We start from the raw sequence: 24,692 nt of genomic DNA on the forward strand, positions 1-24,692 counted from the left end.
CCCCAGGGACTGTTTATATTCCCTTGTAGGTCACATGATCCCTATGCAAGTCACAAGACCCATCAACGGTCAAAGAGGAACAGTCGCCAGATGCATTAACAAAGATTTAATTGCCATATGGATCCTTCAGCAGCCTCTGGATTAAGGTAACCCGATCTACGCTGTAAAGATACCACGCTTAAAAAAAACAACCATTTATTGACAGTTGACACAATTTTATGATTCAAATGCATGTTAAAATGTTCCCATATGCATGTTGTATGTACCCAGGATTTATTTAACATTCAAAAATAAGTTATTATTCAAAGAGGGAGGCGGGAGTCTTGGTGTCACTGTAGTTTTCTTCAGTGTTGTTCATTCTTCTGCAAAACATTTATAAGGTGTCAGAAGCCAAACCAACAGCTGGGGTAATTTAAATTTTTTTTTAATTTTTTTGGCCAAATGTTGGTTCTACATTGTACAAAACATTAGGTGTCTGTGCAAAATCAAAATCCATTGTAGCCATTACATCCTACAAAAAAATGCAATAAATAGTGATTCTTAAAGTGGTTTAATGCAAAATTCTTCCTTAATTCCCTACGCCTGCAAAACAAAAACACATTAAGATTCAACCAATTCATACACCTGCAAAACAGAAACATCTGCAAAACAAAAACACATTTAGATTCAACAAATCCCTACACCTGCAAAACAAAAACTTATTTAGATTCAACAAATCCATACCCCTGCAAAACAAAAAAACAGTTTAGTTTTAACAAATCCATACACCTGCAAAACAAAAACATATTTATTTTTAACAAATCCATACGCCTGCAAAACAAAAAAACAGTTTAGTTTTAACAAATCCATACACCTGCAAAACAAAAACATATTTATTTTCAACAAATCCATACCCCTGCAAAACAAAAAACAGTTTAGTTTTCACAAATCCATACACCTGCAAAACAAAAACATATTTATTTTCAACAAATCCATACCCCTGCAAAACAAAAAACAGTTTAGTTTTAAACACCTGCAAATCAAAAACATATTTATTTTCAACAAATCCCTACCCCTGCAAAACAAAAACATATTTATTTTCAACAAAACTATAGCGCTGCAAAACAATAACACATTTAGGTCCAACAAATCCCTACCCCTGCAAAACAAAAACATATTTATTTCCAACAAAACTATAGCGCTGCAAAACAATAACACATTTAGGTCCAACAAATCCATACCCCTACAAAACAAACACATTAATTTTCAACAAATCCCTACCCCTGCAAAACAAAATCATATTTATTTTCAAAAAATCCATAGCGCTGCAAAACAATAACACATTTAGGTCCAACAAATCCATACCCCTGCAAAACAAAAACACATTTAATTTTTAACAAATCCCTACCCCTGCAAAACAAAAACATATTTATTTTCAACAAATCCATAGCGCTGCAAAACAAAAACACATTTAGGTCCAACAAACCCATACCCCTGCAAAATAAAAAACACATTTATTTTCAACCAATGCCTACCCCTGCAAAACAAAAACACATTTAGATTCAACAAATCCCTACCCCTGCAAAACAAAAACACATTTATTTTCAACAAATCCATACCCCTGCAAAACAAAAACACATTTATTTTCAACAAATCCATACCCCTGGAAAACAAAAACACATTTAGATTCAACAAATCCTTACCCCTGCAAAACAAAAACATATTTATTTTCAACAAATCCATACCCCTGCAAAACAAAAACATATTTATTTTCAACAAATCCATACCCCTGCAAAACAAAAACACATTTAGATTCAACAAATCCATATCCCTGCAAAACAAAAACACATTTAGATTCAACAAATCCATACCCCTGCAAAACAAAAAACACATTTAGATTCAACAAATCCCAACCCTGCAAAACAAAAACATATTTATTTTCAACAAATCCATACACCTGCAAAACAAAAACATATTTATTTTCAACAAATCCATACCCCCTGCAAAACAAAAACACATTTAGTTTTAAAAAATCAACGGTAGGAGATACAAAGTGCAGCGTACAAACCAAGCAAATCCTCAACTCATTCCATAAAAAAATTCCCAATCCGAAAATCCTAAAAAGAAACTTAATTATAAGTTTTAAATTTAAGATGGGATAACGCAACGAACTTACCAGCTCATTGGATCAAATACAGCATCTGTGCGACTTCCAGGACCTTCGACGTTGTCTGAAACTGTTACTACTAATTCACGATAATGGCGGTTCATAATCAATGGCACAACTGATCGGCTGATATAAAAAATCACAACACCCCCCGAGAACTTGTCTAACTAACATTGGAAGCAAAAGGATAGAAAATAGATTGGAACTTTTACTGGGAAGCAAAAGTAAATGATATCAAATATCTTGTGATGAAGTGTATCGTATACGTGTCGATCTCCGACTGGTTGATCATCTCCTTCGGCGTAAAACTACGTCAAGCAAAATACACACAAAAACCTGGAACCGCCATCATCACTGCCCAGACAACAAACAAGTTTTAATTCTCGCCTCAACTACCTGAGCTCACTGCAGACCTCACAATAGCCTTAGCCTATATATAAAGTAGAAAGTGAATCTGTCGTGTTTTTCAACCACCCTCAACATAATAAGCAAAGCTCGTAGAGGAACAATCCTCATTAATGAAGGGAGGCCGAGTCAACCAGGATTGCGGAACCGATAACACCGTTACTTAAACCTAAAGTCAACAAATATAAAAAGGGAATGACCAGCAAAAAGAGGGAAGTTATTCGTGTAAATACACCGAAGTGTAAATTACACAAACGTCATTAATTTCAACACTTGTACATTACAGGAGTTACTGCATCTCAATGCTTGAAAACCAAACCACAATCTCTTCGTTACGGAAGAAAGTTGCCATTTGGGTGACAACATCGGATGGAAAAATCTGGTCAAACCCAAATCCACACAAATCCCTAATGTTACAGTTAACACAGGCGCAAAGAATGATTTAAAAGGGGGCAGCAACGTTAAAAGCGTATAACTCAACACCACCGAGTCACTGCCCCTTGCCCAGGGTCACCACACCCCAAATTTATGCGCAGAGCTTAGGGGAAAAGCGCAAACTACTAATTGCGCCCTACAGGCTGGCTCGCGGGCCGTTCGGGAGCAATGCTATGCCGGCCCCTTCGACATAAAATGCCGTCGGAGTAGCGGGTGTCCGTACTAAGCCCGCCTGCACCGCGGCCGCGCAAGTGCGGTGGAGACCGTGCCAAACGTGGTTCTAAACGCATCCTACATTTATTCTACAGCCAATTGACAACGCGCCACCCTTAGCTATAAAACATTGTAAATAAAGTCCCTACGTGGCGCGCGAATCCCAAGTAGCCTACGTTACCTCACCTAACCCTGTTTAAGTGCTACTGTAGTTCTATCCCTAAGCGAATGTATCTGAATAGTAGCACTGATGGAGACTTGGACCTTCTTTCGCCCGACGAAACCCTTCCATCGGGATTCGATGGCAAAAGAAAGCCGCTCACGGCGCAAGTTAGTATAGAGTTTAGGCCTAAACGATTCCGCCATCCCGGTTGACACACGACAGACTCTGGTTGTTTGACTAACATGTGGGTGTTCATAAATGAACGATGAATTGATGAACCGATGTCCGGGAAATCTTGCTGTAAATCTGCAAAAATGAAACCCCAAAATTTAAACTTCTGTACTGCGTATAAGTGTAATCCGCCTTTCCCACCAATATAAAAAAAGATTTGCATAATGACTAATTTAAATGTTTCATAGACGATAGTGTTATGTATTAAATTCACATCAGTCATAAAATCATTAACTATATAACCTATGCATACGAATAGTTAACTACAAGCAACAGCCCGCCTTTAAATACGCCATAATAATTAAATATATTAATTGTAATGAATATAATTAGTGTTATGAAAGACAATCTACAAACAGCAATAACAATGCAAAAGAGTTTTACTGACCTTCCAATTCCACCTCCGCTCAGCACCAACCACAAACCAAAATGGCCGAAAAGAACGAAAGGGAGAATTCGTCGCGCGTGGAATGTTATCTAATTAGTTGCTCGTCGTGACGCAACAATTAATTACGTTCGAGAAAAAAGTTCAGTTTTATTTTTTTTCAAAAAAGGGGAATTTTTTTGGAAGAAACTGTTTTTTTTTCTAAAATATCCAATTAAATTGTTTTGTGTAAAATGTTTGTTTTTATACTTTTAGTGAGAGTATACACGACTGCAAAACACACTAAAACTCCCATGCAATAATTCCGCCGAACTAACCACCAAACGATTGTGGGACTAACTTGTGTTTAAATTACATGAACGAACATACTTCTGCTATGAACGTTCCTTTTTAAATACTCACCCGTTAGTTCTCAGTAATTATTCAAGAATGACCGTCACAAAATACTTCAAAGCTATGATGGGTAATGCAATGGTACAGTTAACGAATATGAAATATTTGATCAAAGGCATTTAGTTAAGCATGTTTCGTGTAAATATTACAGACATTTTTAACGCCAGTCTGCAATGTTTCAATTCAAGGTGTAGTTTTGCTTGCTCATATGAAGCATCGATGAAAAACCTTCTTCCGTAAACTTCTCAAATCGCTGGAAAAGCGGCTAAAACTATTAACGGACCTCAGCGAAACGCAACTTGATTGGAGGCAAAGGCAGGGCCACACAAATTCACCCACTGTAGTAAAACCAACAGGTTTCTTAACTAAGTTGCAACAATCAAGGGGCAAAATGGGCCGATGGGATGACGTTTTTTCGGTGAATTTTTAATCGTTTTTGGGGGGAATTCCTTAGTTTCAAAGCAAACAATTATGTTCATGTTCCCCCTTAAATTCGTGGGTCCTGACAATGATTAAAAAACATAAAATTAACGGAGGCTCCACAGGCGAAATATGTTTAACTTAAATTACGAACTAAGTTTAGGTTTCTTTCAAACATTTCTTTTATTATTCAACAACGATAAGTTGGAAATCTTTATTTGGCAAAACAATTTTAATGCAAAAAGTTAAATAAAAGCTGTTTATTTACAATCGCAATAATGTCACCTAATAGTTGCTAAAAAGTCAGTCTGAAGAAAACGCACAAGGTTTTTGATATATTATCAATTTTTTCAATATCTAAAACAAACAACTCTGACATAACTGCACCAAACTACACATGTAAAATAAACTATACGAAGTTTGCAATACACAGAAGTAAAAAAAGAATGTTCCCAATAAATTAAAAGCCATACGGGTGATCACGTGACACGATGCAAGATAACCACCGAGAAAAATTTAGTGCAACATATTCCGATTAAAACGCTGGACTCAAGAAAACAAATTCGTTTCCATACAGGTCAAAATATTTCACCACAAATGTTAACAAGGTCAACGTGTTATGTAAAATGCATATCGCGATTTGTAAAAAACTTCACTTTTGCAAGTATTTACAACAAAAAGCCAATGCTTTTAATTAATCATACAAGAAGTTATGTAAGTTAAATCAGTTTCGATTGAAAACGGGATATTACAATAATAAAAGTGAAATTGTGTGAAAGCAAATGAGTGAACAATGACAAGTAAACTGCAGACAGTGCACACTTTCGACCTATCGTGTCCCGTCGGCAGGTCTTGTCAGTAGAACCCCTTTGGGGATCGCATCAAATTGTTAGGAAACCCAGCCTTTAAGACAGAAATCCCTCAGTTTTAAAGCAAACAATGGTGATCACGTGAATCTTTATATCTTTATGAGTCGTCTGGGCTCTGTTGACTGCAAATTCACCACAATGTGGAATGGTCTCGGTCTGGCAAGTTAGTTAGCCTACCGTCGTCAGACAACGAAACCCGATAGGTGAGGACACTGTACACAACTACATGCAGCTTACTGATCATTATTGGTTCATTTGCTTCTACATGATGTGTAATTAGTTTTAAATATTAGGTTTTAAGGTTCAATAGTTGATCTCATAACATGTAACACTGGAAACACAACTAAGAAAACGTTTCATCCATTAGAGATTTAATTTGTTGGGTGTGAAGAATTCCAATTCCAACAGCCGGGGTTGGTAGACAGGGTCGCCCTGCGTATCTGAGCTGTAACAATAAACCATTGTGACGTACATACATAAACATTCTGGAAGAAATATCGAAATAATAATTTGCTTAGATTGTTCAGACTATTAGGGTAAAGGGTCGTCTCTTTTTAACATATATATATAAATTCTGATTTAAACAGAATTGTTTTTTTATTTTTTTACTAAACAGCCTGCATTAAATATAAGTAACGATTTGCACAATTAATTGGGTAATGAGCATATTCATATTTTGGCAACAAAAGTTCAAAAGAATTAAAAAACACTGAGTATTTGATTGAAAAAACGTTAGCTTTAAAGTAGTTTATTTTTCTACTTTAATGACCTTGTAGTGATTTGCCAACACAAATTTGGGGAGAAATTGATGATATTATAAAACCGTACATAAACCACTAAGTCAATTTCTCAATCTCCCACCTTTACGCCAAGCAGGTTTTCAAACCGCGGTGCCACGAATGACCACGGGCCCATATTACGTGGCTCCTCTTGGGCCCAAACGAATGATGACGCCGACGAATACCGTGCGATCTCCCGCTGGAGGGCGCTAGTGGGAAATGGGCAGAGTTCCTCAATCCGCAAGATGGCGACGTCGTCCCTGCCGCGTTGGGAGCGTTCCTTCTCTATTGCGTAATAATGCTTTCCAGAACAGATGATCACCGTCTTTACTCTGGTTGTCACAGAACAAAACAATGCAAGAAAAAATCAGCAACGTAGTTTTACCACAAAATAACTTGTTATTTCCAAGTTCAAGTGGGAATCAATTTGCAAAAGTTTTACAGTAAAGAATAATGAATGAAACGAAACACTTTCCGAACCGAAAAAATGGAATTCCACCAAACCAAGTTATAATCTCCACTCACGTGTTTGGGGATCTCCCATCTCCGATCACCGGTTTAAACTCAGTTCCTTCCACGAACTCTGACATTGGCGACATGGCTGGCTGGAAATCACACGGAATTACGTTACAGTTATAATTATAAAAACAGCAACCAATACTTAAATGTTGAATGAAGCATGTTTTTGCCTTAATTTGGCAAATTATAAATAAAGTTTACAAAAACAAAAAAACTACAGCCACCCTGGTAGGTTGTCGATCAACAACTGTATCTGTAGTTGCTGAGTAAAACTTTTTTAGTCATTCTTTCAGACAGATAAAGATGTTCTTCATCTTTTAAAGTGCTGTCTGAAAGATTGACTAAAAAGTTTTGCTCAGCAACTAAAGTTTACAAATCTTTGATGAAGCCGTCATAATTTTGTTTTGTGTGCGTAACTACACGTAAAATATTAAGGGGAGTCCTATAATCTTTAAAACAATGATTAACTGGTAGAGTAATGTTATGTATACATAAAACTTTTGTCATCTTTCCCACAGAAAATGCGAAACGGTTAAATCATATCACCTAAAGTCGTCATGTGTTTTCTACACACTGTACGTGGTATGGCGAATATCATAGTGGACGTTTTAGTGGAGAAATACTGACTGGGAATCGGAGAAGAAGTTTGGGTGAAGCCACGATGAGAGGTTTCCTGAAATTCCTCATCATCTGCCGTCTGAGGAGGTGGAAATACTGGGAGGAAGTTGTCGGATGACAAACCGACATATTCACTCCGTCACTGTCAACATCTGACGAAAAATAAATGTTGCTGGTGAGGATGGCTTGGGCGCCAGGAATGAAAAAGAAACGGAAACTCCGATTTATGGTTGATATTTAAAATGTCCGTATGAAAAATACTTTTGGTAGAATGGCAAGAAAGTTGAATGTATTGGTCGTTATTATACAAAAAAACGATGAATGCAGCAAAAAGTATAGATTTTTATATTCATCTTTGAATAAATCAAAAACAAACCTAAAATACTTCATTTAATTATACACGAGGTAAAAAAACAAACAAAACTACACCTTCCTCATCAATAACTGATAAAAAATATCACAACGGGACGTGAATGGAGAGAGCTTGCATAAAAACAAATCCCACAACTGATGTTTTCGTCCAGTCGAACAAAACAATTTGTTAAACTATGTCCAATTAGTGCCCCTCCCCTTTAAGAAATAACACACTATGTCATGCACCAGTGCTTTTGCCCTTTTCCCAGCGTACTTGTCTTGACCTTGTGCTTTTGACCTTGTGGTCAGTTGCTACTGTTTGTGGAACTGTGAGGAGTTATGGTGTTTTGTTTAAAATACATTTACCTAAACTTTACACTATTAACATCAAAACTTCCGCCAACCCTTTAACTCACGTGTTTCACTGCTGTTGGTACATTGAAGGAACCTTTCCAGTCTACATGACGAATGTTCCGGACCAGCACCGTCATATCCGTGTGGAAGAAGCATCACAAGACCACTCTGGTACATCCACTTCGCTACAAATCAACAAATGTTTCATAAACCAATGTAACGCGCCCTTTATTATATGTCATATCAAGATAGACAAGCGGCTAAGGGGTTACTGCTTTCATGGTAATTAGTTTGCAGAAAACAGTTTTTGTGTTTTTTTTACCACAACGCCGTTGCAACGATCAATGTCAAATTTTACTAAACAAGAAAATAAGTCAATTTCACTGCGCCGTGCCAGTCTCAGAAGTGACCAAAGCGACCAACTCTGATCACTTCGTGCGTTTTTTTTCTTGTTTTTAGCGCTGTACCCGCAATGGACTTTGTCACGTCATCTGCAATACCTTATAAAGCGAGATCTTAAGCTCGCGAAAGCTCGTGTAAATCAAGTTTTTTTTTAGTCAGTCCAAAACAGTACAACAGCAAATACTAAAGAAAACACGTGAGAATGACAACTTCTCCACCTTCGCCGGACGTAACCATGGTATCCAACACGATCTGAGCTCCATTGAAGAAATCGCCGAATTGCGCCTCCCACACTACGAGTCTATTCGGGTTCTCGATGCTCATCCCGTATTCGAATCCAAGAACCGCTTCCTCCGATAGGAGGGAATTCACGATCTATCCGAAAAAGGTTTTCAAAAATCCATTTTAGTGATTCGGTTTAGTAGTCGGTTGGAGGGGAATACCCAGACATGGGAGGGGGAGCAAATAGTGACTGAAAATACGAAATTCTAAGCTTAGAAAAAACACTAAGAAACTGAAACTAAATGTATGTACTTTCTTTCATCTTATTCGTCAACAAGTTTAGATTACACAGTAAGCCATATTAGCATCTTGTTACATAATTGCTATTTTCTATTATCCGATAGAAAGTAAACTTCAAACAGTTCTAGGTATTTGTCCATAATATTGTCACATATAAGCGCCAATCTTCATTAAGCGGGGGATCTTGCTTAGAAAAAACACTTCAGTTGCAGTAATTACATCATCTCAAATGACTCTTAGTTTTGAAGACCGACCTCTAAATGACCTTTCTGCTGGTCGTACATGTGGTTCAAGGGCACGTGGACCCGACCGTCAACTTGGTCAACCAGAAAGTCGTGCCTGTGGCTGAAGGTTCCACGGCCAACATCCTGGCCGCACAAGCGAATATCGTAGCCCTGGTGCAGAAGGGAACCGAACGCGAACGCTTCGGCAAGCGACCAATCAACGTTGCCGTTGGAGCTGAGCCTACCCATGCGTGTAGTCACGTGATTCTTGAGCAGGTTTTCATGCAGATTCTAGGAAGAAAATGAGGTAATGGTTTTGTTGTTGATAACCATTGAAAGCCATTCTAAGCAGGATTATTTGCGTAAAATCTGCATGGAAACGTTTTTTGCATAATTAGAAAACGGAATTTCAGGCTTTTCGCTTTTGAACCCCTAGTTCAATTGAGGCTATGCAAAGTTGACCAATCACTGAATCCCAAATCTAATTTACTCAAAATCAAAACATAGTAATTGTTTTTTCTGTGCTGGACAATTCAATCATGATACACGTAGACACCAGAACAAGCCAACACTTACAAACCCTTCTGGAATTTCGACTGATTTCGCTCCAACGAACCGAAGAAGTCCTCCGTCACATCCGGTATCCCAGGAAGTGACGACATCGGTTCGAGGAATCGTCATTTCCGCCCAAACCGACCCTTTTCCTAGGTAAGTTGGAGGAGGTTCGTGTGATTCGCAATCTTTCAATTCTTTGTTTAATCGTTCTGTCTCTTCGTTCTTCCACTGTTCAACCATTGTGACGTCAACAATCCCTTCTTCCTGCGAAGGCAAAAAATTGTGTTCATTGCATCGTTGCGTAGCAAATGACTGTAAATTGGACATTTGGATATTTGGGAGTGCTTAACATAGAGATACAATCATACAAATGTCCAATTTGCGGTCAAAATTTCACAAAACTTATTCACCGTTAAACATGCCTATTCGTTTTCTGTTTTGCAGGCAACGTTTTTAGCGAAAACTTTTACACGCTTTAAACTTATAAAATAATTGGCACGGACCATAATTACGGGCTGTATGCGACATTGCATGAAAGTGTCTTGTTGCCATAATATACACAAGTGTTGGATGAAAGGGGTCGCTTAAAAATTCAGTTAAATACAGAAAGTCCCCCAAAACCATACAAACAAGATACTAATAAATTATGTATGTATAAATGTACGTGGTACCGAGGTGCAATAGTTAACATTTATTTGGTAAAAATAGAGGTCATAATTCTTTCCAATGAAGGGTTTTAAGAATAAGAAAACAAAGCAAAATACCACAACCGAAGTCCTTTCACATTAAACCATCTTCAAACAGCCACATATTGCTTGGATGAAACCATTTACACAGAAAGAAAGTTGTTGTGATATCGACTTACCACAAGTCTGTCTGTGTACAACTGCGGGACGGACTTTCTCGCATCAATCTTTCGGTATGTTAGGGGTTGGGTGAAAGTGGGGTCGTCCATTTCATTGTGTCCCCACCTCCGGTAGCAGATCATATCCACTATAAAGTCCCTAACAACAACAAACTTTAAGGTTCAAGATCGTTTTTGACTGGGTTTCAACAGTAGCGAATTTGGAAAAACGTTTGAATTGTTTAAAATTGTAAATGGTAATATTGCGTAACCAAATATTTAAAAAAAAATGATAGTAATTTAGAAATAGACAGCGTTTATGAGTGAAAGTTCTTCAGGAGATAATAAAACAACAGAGCAATTTCACCGCTTTTAAAAATACTTTTAAACGAGACATAGTAGTCGTTATAACCACAAAGGCGTTGTTAATAACAAAAAAACTTTTCGGCGAATCCACTAACTTTCTGAACTTGTGTCGGTAAGCTGTAGCAAGTAAGGCAGCTCTCATAACTTCCTCTGGTTCGTCACCATTCACGTGGAGTGTTGGGCAACCGACCATTTTACCTTAAGAATGCATAACTGTGATGAAACAATGACTGATTGTGGTTAAACAATGCGTTCATTCGAGGACAAACCATAATCCCCTAAACAATGCATGACTAGGAATAAACAATGCACTTTATACATTGCGCTGGTTGCAAGTTGCACTTTACAAAGAAACCTGTAGTTATGCAACTATTTTCCCAATTAGTAACCATCTGGCGTCAGAATAATACAGAATGCGGCGAACTTAATTTGATTATATTCAAATTTATGTTAAATCATAGATGCTAACCAATGTCACTGGAATAAGGAGTTGATCTGCCATGCTGTGGAGGGGTGGTAAATCCCAACAAGTTGTTCACTATCAAGTGTATCGTTCCACCCACATCAAAGTGGGGTAGGGCACTCATGTTCATACATTCCATCACCACTCCTGCAATGCACAAGAAAGTGTTGCATCAGTTCACTCCATTCAAGTAGCAATCTTCACGTGGCTGGCTATTCATATTCAAATTGGGGAATAAAACTGCAGGAAATCATGTGACTGAGAATCCATTCAAAAGTGGATCTTGCGACTCCATCAAAACTCACAGGAACCTAAGGTTTGGATGCAATGGAGTTTGAAAAATATTTAACATTCGTTGTTTTGCTTATTTCTGGCACTGTGCAAGGTAAGTCTATCATTACATCTGTGACTGTATGTATTTGTTTTTGGATAACCATATTTAATTCGTAGAAATCAAATTTTTGTTGCAATTTTTCAGTATAAAAAGTATTTTTGTTCATGTTTTTATGTCTTTTAAGTTCCTACTTATGGAAGAAATGATTTTTATATCAACATATTTTGTTGCCTGTATTCCAGCTCAACACAAAGTTCGACTTCATCAACGAGATGTATTTACTTATTCCTACTTTCTTCAAAGCTATGAAATGGCAAAATCAAAATGTGTCAAGGATCAAGCTGCCATGTTGGTGGTGGTCGAGGACAACTTAATTCAAACAAATTTGTTTAACGATCTCAAATCATTTCCTCCAAAGTAAATAAATTAAAAATGGTTTTATTTTTAAAATTGTTTGAAACATTTTAAATAATGTAATTAAAAAACATTTTTAATTAAAAAGGGATATTAGACATCCAAGTCTTTAACAGAGTGTTGGATACAAATTGTTTTTGTAAACATTGTAAAAGCAAAATTTTTAATTTTTATTTTACTTGTTTCCCACAATTAAATTTTTGCCACAGATAATGTCTAAAATCGCTTCATACAATAGACCTAAAACCATGTTAGAAATATGGAGTGCAATAATCCTTGATTTTCAGAGGCAAACATTACTGGATTGGAATACAAAAGTCAGATAGTGAAGGCTGGAAGTGGGTTTCAAACACAATGTACCAGTTCAGCAATTGGCCAACCGGGCCGGATAGTACAAGACCTGGTAAATGTGCTGCTATATCTGTTGAGAATGGTCAGTGGATACCGATGTCATGCAACACAAGTCTGCCCTACATTTGTAGGCAAAAAGGTATCCGTAATACTTTCTTAATAACTTAAACCAATAGTTTTGTCCATGTGTTAATATAACAAAATATATATTTGTGGTAAATGTATGCTTATAATCTGTTTGTGGCCTTTTCTTTTTTTTATATGTTTTACTTTTTTTTACGTGTTTTACCCCTTTTTCCAGTGTTTCAAAATTAGGATGTCACAGTATTACAGTTGCAAATTAAGCATGTTGCCATCCCTTGGTGCATTGCTTAGAGTTTTTTTGATGGAGGGAAAATAAGATCAGTTAGTATTCTGCTGAAAACTGTAAACCTAAGAAAAGTTTCCTGATCAATTTGTAAATAAGTACGTCACAAGTACAGCAAATTTTTCCAAGTACGTCGCAAACCACTAGGTTAAAACATTGGGCCTCATAACTACCAAGAACTGTGCCACACTTTAATGCTTTTTGGTCATATTTTTTCTTGAACAAATAGTTGACAAAAAAGGAAATGACAAAACTGTTATGTTTTCAGCATTAAGTAAGACCAAGGATGAAGACTTAATGATATCCGATATCAAACTACGCCAACAAGATGGTGCAGAAATCTGTAGTAAAACCAACAACATGCATCTTTTACATATAACGTCAAACTCCACGCAGGAAAATGTTGAGATGGCTCTTCAACTTTCCAACAAGTTAGACTTCTTTATTGGACTCAAATCAATGGGAAATGGTGGGTATATTTTTTTATTTTCTTATATTTTTTAACATTAATTATTTTTAATTTTTATGGCTATTTGACACAATATTATCTGACAAACATACAAAACTTTGTGTGTTACAGCTTAACTAGTTAACTAGGTGTTGGTTTGGTTGACAAGTTAACCAAACAGGAGCATTCTTTCTTGTGTCATAAATAATTCGTGTTCCTTTCTTGTGGTAACAGCGTAAAACATCAGCATCTCTTATTTCCCTTTATCAGATTCCTACTATTGGGGTGGCCAGCAAGTACTTAACAACAGTTACACAAACTGGATGATGGGATATCCAAACGATACCAAGGGTAATTGTGTGATTATGGCAAACAACAATGGAACGTGGAAGTGGAAAAATGCTGATTGTGCGTCGCCAACCCGATACTTTGTTTGCCAAGGTTGGGAAACTAACATTAAACATGACAATACCCTGTTGGCGTGACAACAAGAAAAACTCTTTTTACAGAGAAATATTTAACATCAAAATTACTTTTTAAATCAATCGTCAAGATATAAGCTAAAATTTTGCAAATTCTTTGTAAATCTATTTTTTTCCATATTTTTTGGGGCATTAATATAAGACATAACAGAAGGGAAGAAAATTAAAAGTAATTTACATCTGAAAACACACCTTTTTAAGTCATTGTTTTTACCAGGACGTATGGAAACGACCACCAGTATGAAAATAATGACTAGCCATGCAGGTAAGTTTTGAGTTGAAAGTTGAATTGATCACCCCGTTAGATCGTCAAATAATTTTTTTATCAGTGATTGACTTTTGCAAAATTTACAAAAGTTTTTGTTTCAAAATAGAAAGTATCATTGACAAAATTATGTATGCATGTGTAATTTGTTTATTATTCATAAAATGCCAATATGATAAATGTGAAACCAATACTGTTTACAATAAAAAAGTATTGGAAATTAAAATATTATGAATATGTGTAGATGTAACCAGTGAAATGGGTCATGTTACATCAAAAACACATCACATCACTATGACAACTACCACTGTTGGCAAGTTTTGTTATGTTTACTTGTGCTGTTTCAATGTGAAGAATATTTCTAAAATCTATGTTATCACCAACCTTCAGTTGCAAAATTCCATCAGTTTGCATTTGATATTGGTTAACTAAAGCCATACTTAACATGAAATACAGTTTCACGCACCTCTAACCAATGTATAAATTGTAGGTGGTGGAAACATAAAAACAACTTCAGGAGGAAAACGAAGCAACCAAATTTGTCCTATGTTGCTTGTAAGTGTTGTTTATGTGTTAATTGCAAGTGTGTAACATTATAGAAGAAGTGTAGTGCATCATTTTTGGCTCATTTACAATCAAATATATAATGTGTAGGTGTTTTCAACTGTTTCCTACACATACATGAACAGTTTTTACATGTTATTTCCAAACAAGTAATAAGTATTTATATTTACTTGATTTTTGAATGTATTGTATACAAAAAAATTTTGGCCATTATATTTACAATGTATCAATCATTTTTGCCTTTGGAAAGTAAAGCTCAACTACTACTTTACTTTGTGCCAAATCAGCATTAAACTAAACTATTTGACAGACTGGTTATCAACAAATACACTCGTGCTCATTAAACACGGAATAAAATCATCATATTGTTCAAGTTTCACTACTTTTTGAAAGTCTACACAGAAAATCCATACCTTGCCCAGCAAATGCTGCATCTCCGTGTATCGTAAAACTTGCTACCTTATCTCCTCTCAACGTCTCCAGGTTATCCGAGTAATCCCCATCAGCCAGGGTTTGTTGTCTGCCTCTGCATTTTCCCATAACTACCGGATTCTGAGCCTGAAATAAATTTAAAAACATATTAATATTTATGAAGTTAATTTATGATAAGATCTACAGCATCTTAAAGCATGTTTTTTTACAATCAACCTCCAGGCAAATAAGACTGCATGGACCCTGCAAAAAGCTAGCAGACCCAATAGGAAATACACAGCAAGTCAGGGCTCCCAAACTTTTTGCAAACACTTAAAATGTATGACAGAAATATTAACTAATTTTTTGAAACATGAAATGCAATTGTACATAGATGAACTTTATGCGACCCATTTAAATCCTGTTTGCAATCCATGACAGGGTTGTGACCTCCAGTTTAGGAAGCCCTGTAGTAAATTCTAGTAAACTTGAGACAGGAAATCATAAAGTTTGAACCTCAGACTGTGTAAAAGTACTAAAGCTGAATATTCAATTATTGTAATAAACAAACAAACTTGTGCTTGCCTCCAAATGTGAGGGATTGGAAACCAGAGTGACGTGGATTGATTTGTCATCGCCAACTTGTATATCGGTCGATACATTTAGATGGGAAAGTACATCGCCAACGGCAACCGTGAGAGCTTCAGGGGGAAATTCACTGAGACCTTTCATCTTCCCGAACATCACCTGACAAATCACACAGATTAATCCAAAGTAGACAAGAAATTTTACTTAAACACCACCAGTACACAACTAAGCTTTTGATTAAAAAAGTTAGTAAAATTTGATTTTGGTTGACGAGATGGATTTTCAATTGATGGCTTGTTCGTTAAAAAATATTAAGTTTCAGAGATAATGTAGCTAATGTACAACTATGGTGATACAATCGCACCCTGTGATCACCTAAAATCGAAATCACCTTAGCTTAAATCGAAAACAATTTTATGCCCTCAATGTAAACCACCACTGACCTTAGCAGGATATTTCATTTCACCAAGCAGGAGATTATTTCTTCCTCTATGGGGCATCCCAAATACCATCTGCTCGGTGCCGTTACTTGAAAGTTCTTGCAACATATAGTGGACGAACACTAGCATGCTTTCAGCACCTTCGCAACCATATCTTTTCAAGGTTGGAAATTTTGTGGCAAGTAGGTTATCCAACACCTGTATTGTAGGCAATTGTTGATATGTTGGCAATTGGTTCAAATCATGTAAATAGCCACACCAAGCGGCACTGATAAGGCCTGAGGTATGCAGCTCACAATATTGGTTTAATGTTTGTTTTATCAAGGCAGTGAACAGTGTTTATAATGTCATGGATATCATACTCTGATAAGCCAATTTTTTAAAAATATAATATGTTTCAGAAAAAAATCATATGTTTTGCAACCAAATAACCCACCTCTGATTTCAACATCATCTCACAAATATTTTTCTGAGCATCACCAGAAATTTCTATGTGTTGAATCTCCGAAAATTTCTCCAGCAACCATTTTCGTTCTTCAGGACAATCAACTGTTGATGTTTCTATGGAAAGGTTGCGACAGTACTTGCTTTTAAGTTCCTCTAACAGGCTGCCGGCAGCTAGATTTCCTTTAAAAACAATAGCATTCATGTCATCAAGAAATCTTAAGGATGTAAAAAATCCAATTCATAGAAGGCCCTAATACACACAATTGTTACATGATTTATCACTTATTAAAAAAAAGTGTACGCAAAGTTCAGTGCAATAATATTTGTTTTTAATTAAATCAAAAAACCTTTAATAAATTATTTTTTTGGAAATTAACCATCAAATGAAATGTATCTTTGCAACAAACCTTCTAATAAAATGTTATCACCACTTTGCAATCCATGATAAGACAACTCTAATTCCTGTGTATTCTGGTGCTTAATGTTTTTCAATGGATAAATAGTGGCCAGTTTATGTCCATGATTTTGGTAAGCTTCTCTGAGTCTGTGACCAGCAAATGTTAATTCTTGATCAGTACACGTGTCCTCACTAATTTCCTTCACAATGTTGGCCGAGTTCTTGTAGCCAAACACTCCTTGGTTATAATGATAACATCGCCATGACGAAAAGAAAGGAACTTTCCGTGCACAACATTTACTTTTACTCAAAGCAAAATAAAGAAGATTATGTGCAGACATCTATAAGAAAGATGAACAGTAGAATATAAGTTGCCTGTTATAAGTCAGAAATGAAGACAACAATGGAATAATATCATATTTTAATAATCTGTCCTTCTGGAACAATTAAGGTGACTTTTATTGTACGACGTTTTACCTGCTATACAGCCAGGCTTCATCAGGACAATAAAAGTCACGTTAATTGTGCCAGAAGGACAGATTGTTAAAATATAATATGCCTGGCAGCAACAGCAACATAGTATTTGTATAATATCATGTTTGTAATGTTACCAACATATTCCTTTCCTCTAAATATGTTGTACGTTAGTGACTGACACAAATTATTATACATAGAAAAAATGTGTTGGGATTATTGGCCAAAAAGTCTGTGGCAAACAGATTAAAAAAGCTCAAAAGAGTTCAATGTTCACATGTAATAATTAATTGTCTTGAAGGTTGTAACTGGATAACCTATAGTTAGGCAGCTGCAGTTTGAATAATACCGATCCATTTTAATATAACTTTGCCAACATGGTCATGTAACTCGGAATCATTGATTCCCTTCACACTAAGACTGTGACCTGCATTTTTAACAAGCAGCAAAGTAATTGGAAAAGCAGGTTCAAATATTCCCAAATAAGGAGAATCAGTTGTCAGTGAGACTGGGGTCTGTATCTCTGGCTGATTCATAGACTTAAATGTATCCTTAAGCAAATCCAAGCTGCACATTTCATCTTCAGTGCCGCTTACAAATAAGTGTGGAATGGGGGCATTTTCTTTGAGTGCATCCACTCGAGGTTCTTTGCCTTCAGGGGAAAGTGGATAAGATAAACATATAACACCCAGTAGCTTGACAGTAAAGTTGGAATGAACTGCTCCACACCTTTGACAATTGTCACGCACTGTTTCAAGCTTTCGTTTCCTTGATTTGGATTTATTTGTACTAACTTTTATGGACTGTTTGTTCACTGTTCGTGCAGACAGTATGCAGGAAGCAGCAGCTATTGCAGCTCTTGAGCCCATTGACCTTCCTCCAAGCACAATGTTTTCAATATGTGGAAATTCATTTGAAACATAACGGACCACTTCAATGTATACCTTTATTCTGTATTTGATATTGAGGCCTTTGCATGTAAAACGAACACACATATACCCATTCCTGACAAGAATCTTTGTAAGAGACACAAGCTGGTGAAAATCTTTGTCGCCACCAGCGCCATGGGTTAAAATAACACATGTCTTTGGTTTTGACCAATTTTCAGGGGTCTCAACTGTTGCTGATATAAGCTTTTTGTTAAACGGTATTTCAATATCCATGTGATAGTTTTAGATAGATACGTTTATTGCAACTACTTTCTTGGTAACTACAAGAAGCAAGGTCCAGATTAATAGAAACAGAGCCAATTAGTTTTAGATAGAAAAAAAGTTTTTGCAAGGTTATGAATTAGCAATTATGTTCAACCAAAAAGGTAGCATAAAACATGTTGACTAGATGGAAAACACTCGTGATTAAACAATTTTGAAGTTCGCACTACCCAAATCCAATACCAAAACCAACCAACCTGCTATCACTGGAAATGCAAATTTGTACCACCAAATAAGAAGTGGATTGCTTGCAACTACATGAGATCAAAATATGCATTACGTTTTCTGACAGCCAGAGCCATGCCATGGTGCTTTTTATAGGACCAACAACATGAACACAATGCCTTCAAAAAAAACAGCAAAAAAAATCGCAGACCGAAACGAAAAAGCTTTTTTCTTGCAGAAAGCACGACATGTTTGGTGTGCAAACAGTCACAATAAGTCACCCCTAGCTCGTCCCAACCCACAAACTTCGCTCATTTCATTGGTCGAATAATATGATGACGAAACACTTTTTGTGATGAATATTGTTTTGTATTTGTATATTCAACAGATAATAATATCACAATACTACATATAATCACCACAGAAAAAAAAATTATTGAGTATTTTGTTGTTTTATTTGCAAATTTTTTTGACTTTTTCTTTAAAAACCGTTACCCCGTCCCCGCCGCTCAGGATATTCACTCAACAACAAAATATTTTTGCTCGATTTAAAAATACAAGTTGTTGGTAAAGGTAAACGAGAACCAAGTAGCGTTTCCGTTACTGTTTTCAAGTGTTAAAATTGATAAATAAGATAAGGTTTTGTTAGTGTCGTTCTAGTTAATCTATTGTGGGATTTAGTGCCAATTCTGTATGCATAGCTGTTGTTGTTGTAGAAATTTTAATACTTATAATAGATTTGTTGTCATTATGTCATAAAGTCTATTCTATAGACTGGCTGGCGGGGATCGTTTCAACAGTTAAGTAGGAATTTTCTTTTATAATGAACGCCTTTTAACTGCGTTGCACAATTTTCTCAAAACTGTTTTTTTATTTGCATTCCTAGAATCAAACATTGATTCTGCAATAATAGGAAGCATACATGTATGTCACGACATTCTGAATAAGAACGTACATAGAAAAGGGAATATTAAAACAAACAGCAAGTTTTTGGAACAATGGCTCTCTTACTCGGGGTCGGAATAGGAGTTTGGATTGTGGGAATATTCATTGCTCTTACCTTGATCAGTTGCTTTGTATCTGTGAGGACTGCTGGATTAACAAGATATATTGGCCTTATCGTGTTTGCTGTTTCAGTTCTTCTGATAATTATTATTTCAGCTTTACCTATCCAAAGTGGGGCACCTGCATCTGTTGAAATATTTGATCCACTTATTATACTTCGCTATTGTATTCTAGCTGCAGGGTGTGCAGCTATTCTGGTGGCCCTGGTTTTTTTGGTGTTGACGCATGGAATGGAACCAATCTATGCAAGACCACTTAAGTCAAAATGAAAAGACCCTCATTGTTGGGTTGCAGTAAAGCTCCAGTGCTGTCAAATTACACTGTGCCTTTTATAGTTTTATCTGTTACCGTGACAACAATTTGATCATCATTCATCCAAGGTCAATACAAAAGTCCAACTTGGAGTAGATCTATGGCAATGGAACAATTTCAACCCTTTATGATATGTTAATTTCAGCTTGTTGAACTATTGGTGTTTGCTTTGTCAAGTGATTAGAATTGGTCAATAAACGTTTACAGGAAAATTTTTGAAAGTATTTTCTACAATAGAAAACTGTTGTAATTGTGATAGACCACAATTTGCTACAATACTGACTGCAAATAAAAGATTGTGTCAAATTTGGTCAACAGGCCAAACTGCCGTTGATTGCTTTTCTCCCAAGTGATTTGATGCGTTTTTTTTACGAGAAGTAGCACCAAAGGCAAACACAGCAGTTGGAGCTTACCAGAGGGATGTTAGTTGACAAACCAAGTAGCTGCGTTTAAGCATGTTTCCGTGCCAGTGGTGATCGGGTTGCTTTGCATGCAGACAGAAGCCAGTTAATGTCAAGGTTCTGATCGCTAGTTGCACGCACGATTGGTCAAGCAACAAAATGTAGTGAAAAAACTGGCAAAGCTACTTTTGTTGCGGCATATTTCAAGCTCTGCGTCAAAAGCCGCCATGACAGTTACAGCAAGCTGCACTGCGCAAGTAGCAGATTATAAAAATAGTGGGTATATGTAGGCTATGAAACATGGTGGCACTTAAAACAACTCAGTTTCGAGTGGTACTGCAGCGTACCAATTGTTTCCCGGTCGGTTTGCTGCTGTGCTGAAGCTTGCGTGTTCTTGGGGTAGACTACTGTAGCAACCGCATGTTTCCGTACTCGATTCTTTACACAGTTGGAACACATACGGACCGAAGACTGCAGACGGTGTTAAGGTTTCCTGTCGGAGCTCCCACAGTCTTTCTGGCATCCTGCTGGACAACACATTTTTTAGTGCAGCGTACCAATTGATTCCCGGTCGTCTTGCTGCTGAATCTAAAGTCTGCTTGCGTGTTCTTGCTGTTAATACTAAATTCGACTCCGTGGCAGACTTGTTTATTAATGGAAAGACACGATTGCAATACCAGGTGGCTTAAGTTTAGGACTAGCCTAGGCTGTCGAAGGATTACGAAAATGGGCGTTTTATACCAAAGTGTCAGGAAAAACGTGGTTGTCCAGCAGGGTTTTCGAAGCTTGTTTAAGCTCTGTAGGAAAGCTTAACTCCGCCTGTGTCCTTTCCGTCTGGTGTTCCAGTATAAGGGCCAACTATTTGTATATAAAAAGGCAAGCTAACATGCAAATGAGTAAATAAAAAATATTTAAGGCTAAGGTATCAGACGTTGTCGTGAAATTAGCGCCATGTTTGAATGTAAAACTGTTATCACCCGAAGAATTGCTGACTCATTGGCAGGACAAGCGTTGCGAATGGATTCTGGTCCTGTGGTCGACATTGCAAAAGCAAAACAGCAACATGCAATTTACGAACAAATTTTCAGGTTACAAATTATACAGCAATGCAAACCGCTTCATTATAACTTCAAAATAAGCTTAAAATTTATCTGCAAAAATATGTTTTGAAGTCTTGTTACGTTCAATTTATTTGTGAATGTTAGAACGATTAAGACACTTATCGTAAATAAATGTGTTGACCTTTATTTTTGGGGGGGGGAATTTCCAGATATGATTTTTGTCACAGCTGTAAGGCTACGTACGTCATTTGATTTTGAAATTTTGGTAAAAAAGTTCGTAAAATCGTTAAGTAAGCTTGCGAAGCCCCTTTTCCCAACAACACAAATACAAAAACTAATTAATAACCTCTAGTGCAACTCGTTAGATGTGGCAATCCCAAGCAATTTCCTCACAAATATTTTCGTAGGGATCTTAACCTCCGCGTGATCGTCCTGGAAGCAGACGAAAGTCTCCCCGATTGTGTTTTTGTTGAAGACCCAGCTTTCGTCGTAGGAACAAAGGCCTTAATCACCCACCCCGGTCATCCAAGCCGCCAACCTGAGGTAGGCTATAGACTTAATCCCAAATTCTCTGAAATTTAGCAAGACATATTAGAAGGTTTTCTTTTTTCAAAACAGTGCAAGGCGATACATGAATGCCTGAAATCTATTTCTGGTCTTCAAGTTTTTGTTATGAATGAAATGGATCCATCCGCACACATGGATGGGGGTGATGTTCTTTATACAGGTGCATAGCCTACCCGTTCGAAATTACTCTAACAAGATTAGTCATTATAGGCATAGTCATTTATTTGCAGTGTTTCATAATAGGCCTACTGATTTTTTTATGTTACAAATCGCAATTACTGAAAACATAATGAACCCACTCGATAAAATATATTTAACAATATTTTACGTCAATAAAATCGTAGCCAAAATACTGACTTTAAATGGGAAACCATGAAGTTGGTGTAACTTGCTCTAAGATATTTTAGTTTCGGGTAGGAATTGTACAGCTGGTGTGACCCAAATAGTCCTGAAAAACGTATATTCAGTAAATTTATTCACATTTAAGATATCTCACCTAGTATATGAACACACTATGTATTTTTCCTGTAAGTTAAGAATTTTGTTTTGCTTTCAACCCTGTCTTTACATGAATGAACGGCGAAATACACAAAAGGATCCGTGAAGGATCAAATAAACCTTATTTGCAATATTTTACCACCTGTTAGCTTTACCATCCCTGAATACTATTTTACATCAGGCAAGGAAATATTCGTCGGCTTATCGAAGCGAACGAACCAGGCTGGATACGAAGTTCTGCGGAATGTTTTTCACCCAATCCCGGTAAGATCAGTGGAAGTCGTCGACGCCTTGCATCTAAAAAGTGTCGTCACTCTCGGCTCCCCCGGAAAGCTCATGGTTTTCACCGGAAATGAAGCAGCAAAAAAGACAGTGGAGGTAGCGACACACCTACTATATACATGGGGAAACTGTGGCCCGCGGACCAAGTCTGCCCCGTTGGGTCCATAAATTTGGCCTGCTAGGGGGTGATTCAAATATTAGTTCATCTGAAAATTTTTCATTCTGCAATTTAATGTAATTTCATTGGACATTTGTTTGATTTTCGGTTACAGTATTTAAACTTTATTCAATGTAAAAATGCCAATTCATAAACTGTAATGTAAACGCTATAGTCCGTCAAATTTTTGATAATTTTTGGCCCGTGAGCTTAAAAGGTTGCTCACCTTTGGTATACAATGTTAAAAATAACGTTACGGGAAATAGAACGTAACTTTTTCAAATACCTGTGACAAGCATGGGGACATATTATGAGTTTAGTGATGTGAGTGTCGGTTTGAGAATTCCTAGTTTGCTTGTATCGTGTTTAACTGTGTGTCTTATAGTGCTGTTTACATCTATCACCCATGTAAACCTGCTCCCGAAGCACGTTCACGTTCGCCTTCTTTTACAGAACCTAAAAAGTGCGGCTCAAGAGAAGTACGAATACATTGACGTACCCGGTAGAGCTGAATTTGCGAACTGTATTTACCTGGAAAGAGATGGGAAGGGAGTGATCATACATCGATCGGAAGCAAGAAAGGTAACTTCTGTATTTGCATAAACACAAACCCGCGTCACCATGATCTGAAGCAAATGCTACAACAACACGTGGTGGCAACTGGCAAGTGAATTAAACATTTCCGCCTCTGTATTCTGTTCCAAGCCTTGCATTAGCCACCAGTGGTTTCCAACTTTCGTGAAACGAAACACCGATTCCTCACAAAATATGGTGGCAACGCACCCACAAAATTTTGCTGTATTTAATATACCGAGACATGACGTCAACCTTGGGAGACGAAAACATATTGGCCTTGGAATTCAAACAATACCTTACCGTTTACAATCACAACATTAACATCCGTCTACGAGTAAAACTTAATCATACAAATATGTTGCAGGCGTATGAGGGTTTGGATGGATCTGAAAAAGTTGAAGTAGAACATTCCGAACTGGGGAAAGTGGACGGATGCTTAACATGTTCATCACTGCTGTTGGCCATTTAAAACCAGAATAAAAAGAGCTTCAAAATAATGTGTATTTTTGGTTACTAATGATCAATTGATTCTTCCGTTTTTGGTAAAGTACATATTTCTTTTGCGTTGTTGTGTTAAAGTGAAGTTCACAATTTCTTATAATCCTTCTAAGCTGTTTTTACCAAAAGGAAAGGTTTTTTTTAAATTACTTTATGCCTGGCAGTAACAGCAACACAATAATAGTTGGTGACTTTAAACATTTAACGATCTATATAACTTGCTTTGTGGCTGCCTGTTTTAATAAACGTGAAACACA

At 36.8% G+C, this 24,692-nt stretch overlaps 4 protein-coding genes across 4 annotated transcripts; 2 read left to right on the forward strand and 2 right to left on the reverse strand.

Annotated features, from left to right (window-relative positions):
* Positions 1-4,997: 4,997 nt before the first annotated feature.
* On the reverse strand, positions 4,998-17,509 carry LOC145914667 (2-oxoadipate dehydrogenase complex component E1-like). Its single transcript, XM_083002483.1, has 16 exons — positions 17,179-17,509; positions 16,761-16,951; positions 16,328-16,522; positions 15,882-16,043; positions 15,299-15,443; positions 11,667-11,807; positions 11,293-11,395; positions 10,853-10,991; positions 10,009-10,251; positions 9,463-9,723; positions 8,905-9,061; positions 8,347-8,469; positions 7,586-7,728; positions 6,965-7,044; positions 6,522-6,771; positions 4,998-6,105 (listed from the first exon to the last, which is right to left on the reverse strand). The coding sequence occupies exons 1-16, from the start codon at positions 17,507-17,509 to the stop codon at positions 6,004-6,006; spliced, it is 2,766 nt and encodes a 921-aa protein (XP_082858609.1). The 3' UTR covers positions 4,998-6,003.
* Positions 11,894-15,242, forward strand: LOC145914070 (C-type mannose receptor 2-like). The gene is made up of 8 exons (XM_083001847.1): positions 11,894-12,045; positions 12,237-12,411; positions 12,696-12,898; positions 13,395-13,595; positions 13,845-14,015; positions 14,274-14,321; positions 14,566-14,634; positions 14,812-15,242. Exons 1-8 carry the CDS (start codon positions 11,988-11,990, stop codon positions 14,910-14,912), a joined length of 1,026 nt encoding a protein of 341 aa, XP_082857973.1. The 5' UTR covers positions 11,894-11,987; the 3' UTR covers positions 14,913-15,242.
* A 223-nt stretch (positions 17,510-17,732) lies between the features above and the next one.
* On the reverse strand, positions 17,733-19,111 carry LOC145914727 (testis-expressed protein 30-like). Its single transcript, XM_083002553.1, has one exon. The coding sequence runs from the start codon at positions 18,803-18,805 to the stop codon at positions 17,966-17,968; it is 840 nt and encodes a 279-aa protein (XP_082858679.1). The 5' UTR covers positions 18,806-19,111; the 3' UTR covers positions 17,733-17,965.
* Positions 19,112-21,598: 2,487 nt separating this feature from the next.
* Positions 21,599-24,681, forward strand: LOC145913185 (N(G),N(G)-dimethylarginine dimethylaminohydrolase 1-like). Its single transcript, XM_083000751.1, has 6 exons — positions 21,599-21,884; positions 22,265-22,400; positions 22,476-22,584; positions 23,104-23,300; positions 23,815-23,943; positions 24,302-24,681. The coding sequence occupies exons 1-6, from the start codon at positions 21,748-21,750 to the stop codon at positions 24,404-24,406; spliced, it is 813 nt and encodes a 270-aa protein (XP_082856877.1). The 5' UTR covers positions 21,599-21,747; the 3' UTR covers positions 24,407-24,681.
* The last annotated feature ends 11 nt before the right edge of the window (positions 24,682-24,692 follow it).

This window comes from Ascidia mentula, chromosome 9 (genome assembly GCF_947561715.1).
Source record: "Ascidia mentula chromosome 9, kaAscMent1.1, whole genome shotgun sequence".
Taxonomy (NCBI): Eukaryota; Metazoa; Chordata; class Ascidiacea; order Phlebobranchia; family Ascidiidae; genus Ascidia; species Ascidia mentula.

Excerpts from the sequence above, each read along its gene's own strand:
- LOC145914070 (XM_083001847.1), top strand. The coding sequence starts at position 11,988 with ATGGAGTTTGAAAAATATTTAACATTCGTTGTTTTGCTTATTTCTGGC. Across the intron at positions 12,899-13,394 it reads CTACATTTGTAGGCAAAAAG|CATTAAGTAAGACCAAGGAT; the intron begins GTATCCGTAATA and ends TTATGTTTTCAG. Across the intron at positions 14,322-14,565 it reads AATAATGACTAGCCATGCAG|ATGTAACCAGTGAAATGGGT; the intron begins GTAAGTTTTGAG and ends GAATATGTGTAG.
- LOC145914667 (XM_083002483.1), bottom strand. The coding sequence starts at position 17,509 with ATGTCTGCACATAATCTTCTTTATTTTGCTTTGAGTAAAAGTAAATGT. Across the intron at positions 15,444-15,881 it reads CCAATCCCTCACATTTGGAG|GCTCAGAATCCGGTAGTTAT; the intron begins GCAAGCACAAGT and ends AATTTATTTCAG. Across the intron at positions 9,062-9,462 it reads AGCAGAAAGGTCATTTAGAG|ATCGTGAATTCCCTCCTATC; the intron begins GTCGGTCTTCAA and ends TTTTTCGGATAG.
- LOC145914727 (XM_083002553.1), bottom strand. The coding sequence starts at position 18,805 with ATGGATATTGAAATACCGTTTAACAAAAAGCTTATATCAGCAACAGTT.
- LOC145913185 (XM_083000751.1), top strand. The coding sequence starts at position 21,748 with ATGTTTGAATGTAAAACTGTTATCACCCGAAGAATTGCTGACTCATTG. Across the intron at positions 21,885-22,264 it reads ATTTACGAACAAATTTTCAG|GGATCTTAACCTCCGCGTGA; the intron begins GTTACAAATTAT and ends ATATTTTCGTAG. Across the intron at positions 22,401-22,475 it reads ATCCAAGCCGCCAACCTGAG|TGCAAGGCGATACATGAATG; the intron begins GTAGGCTATAGA and ends TTTTCAAAACAG.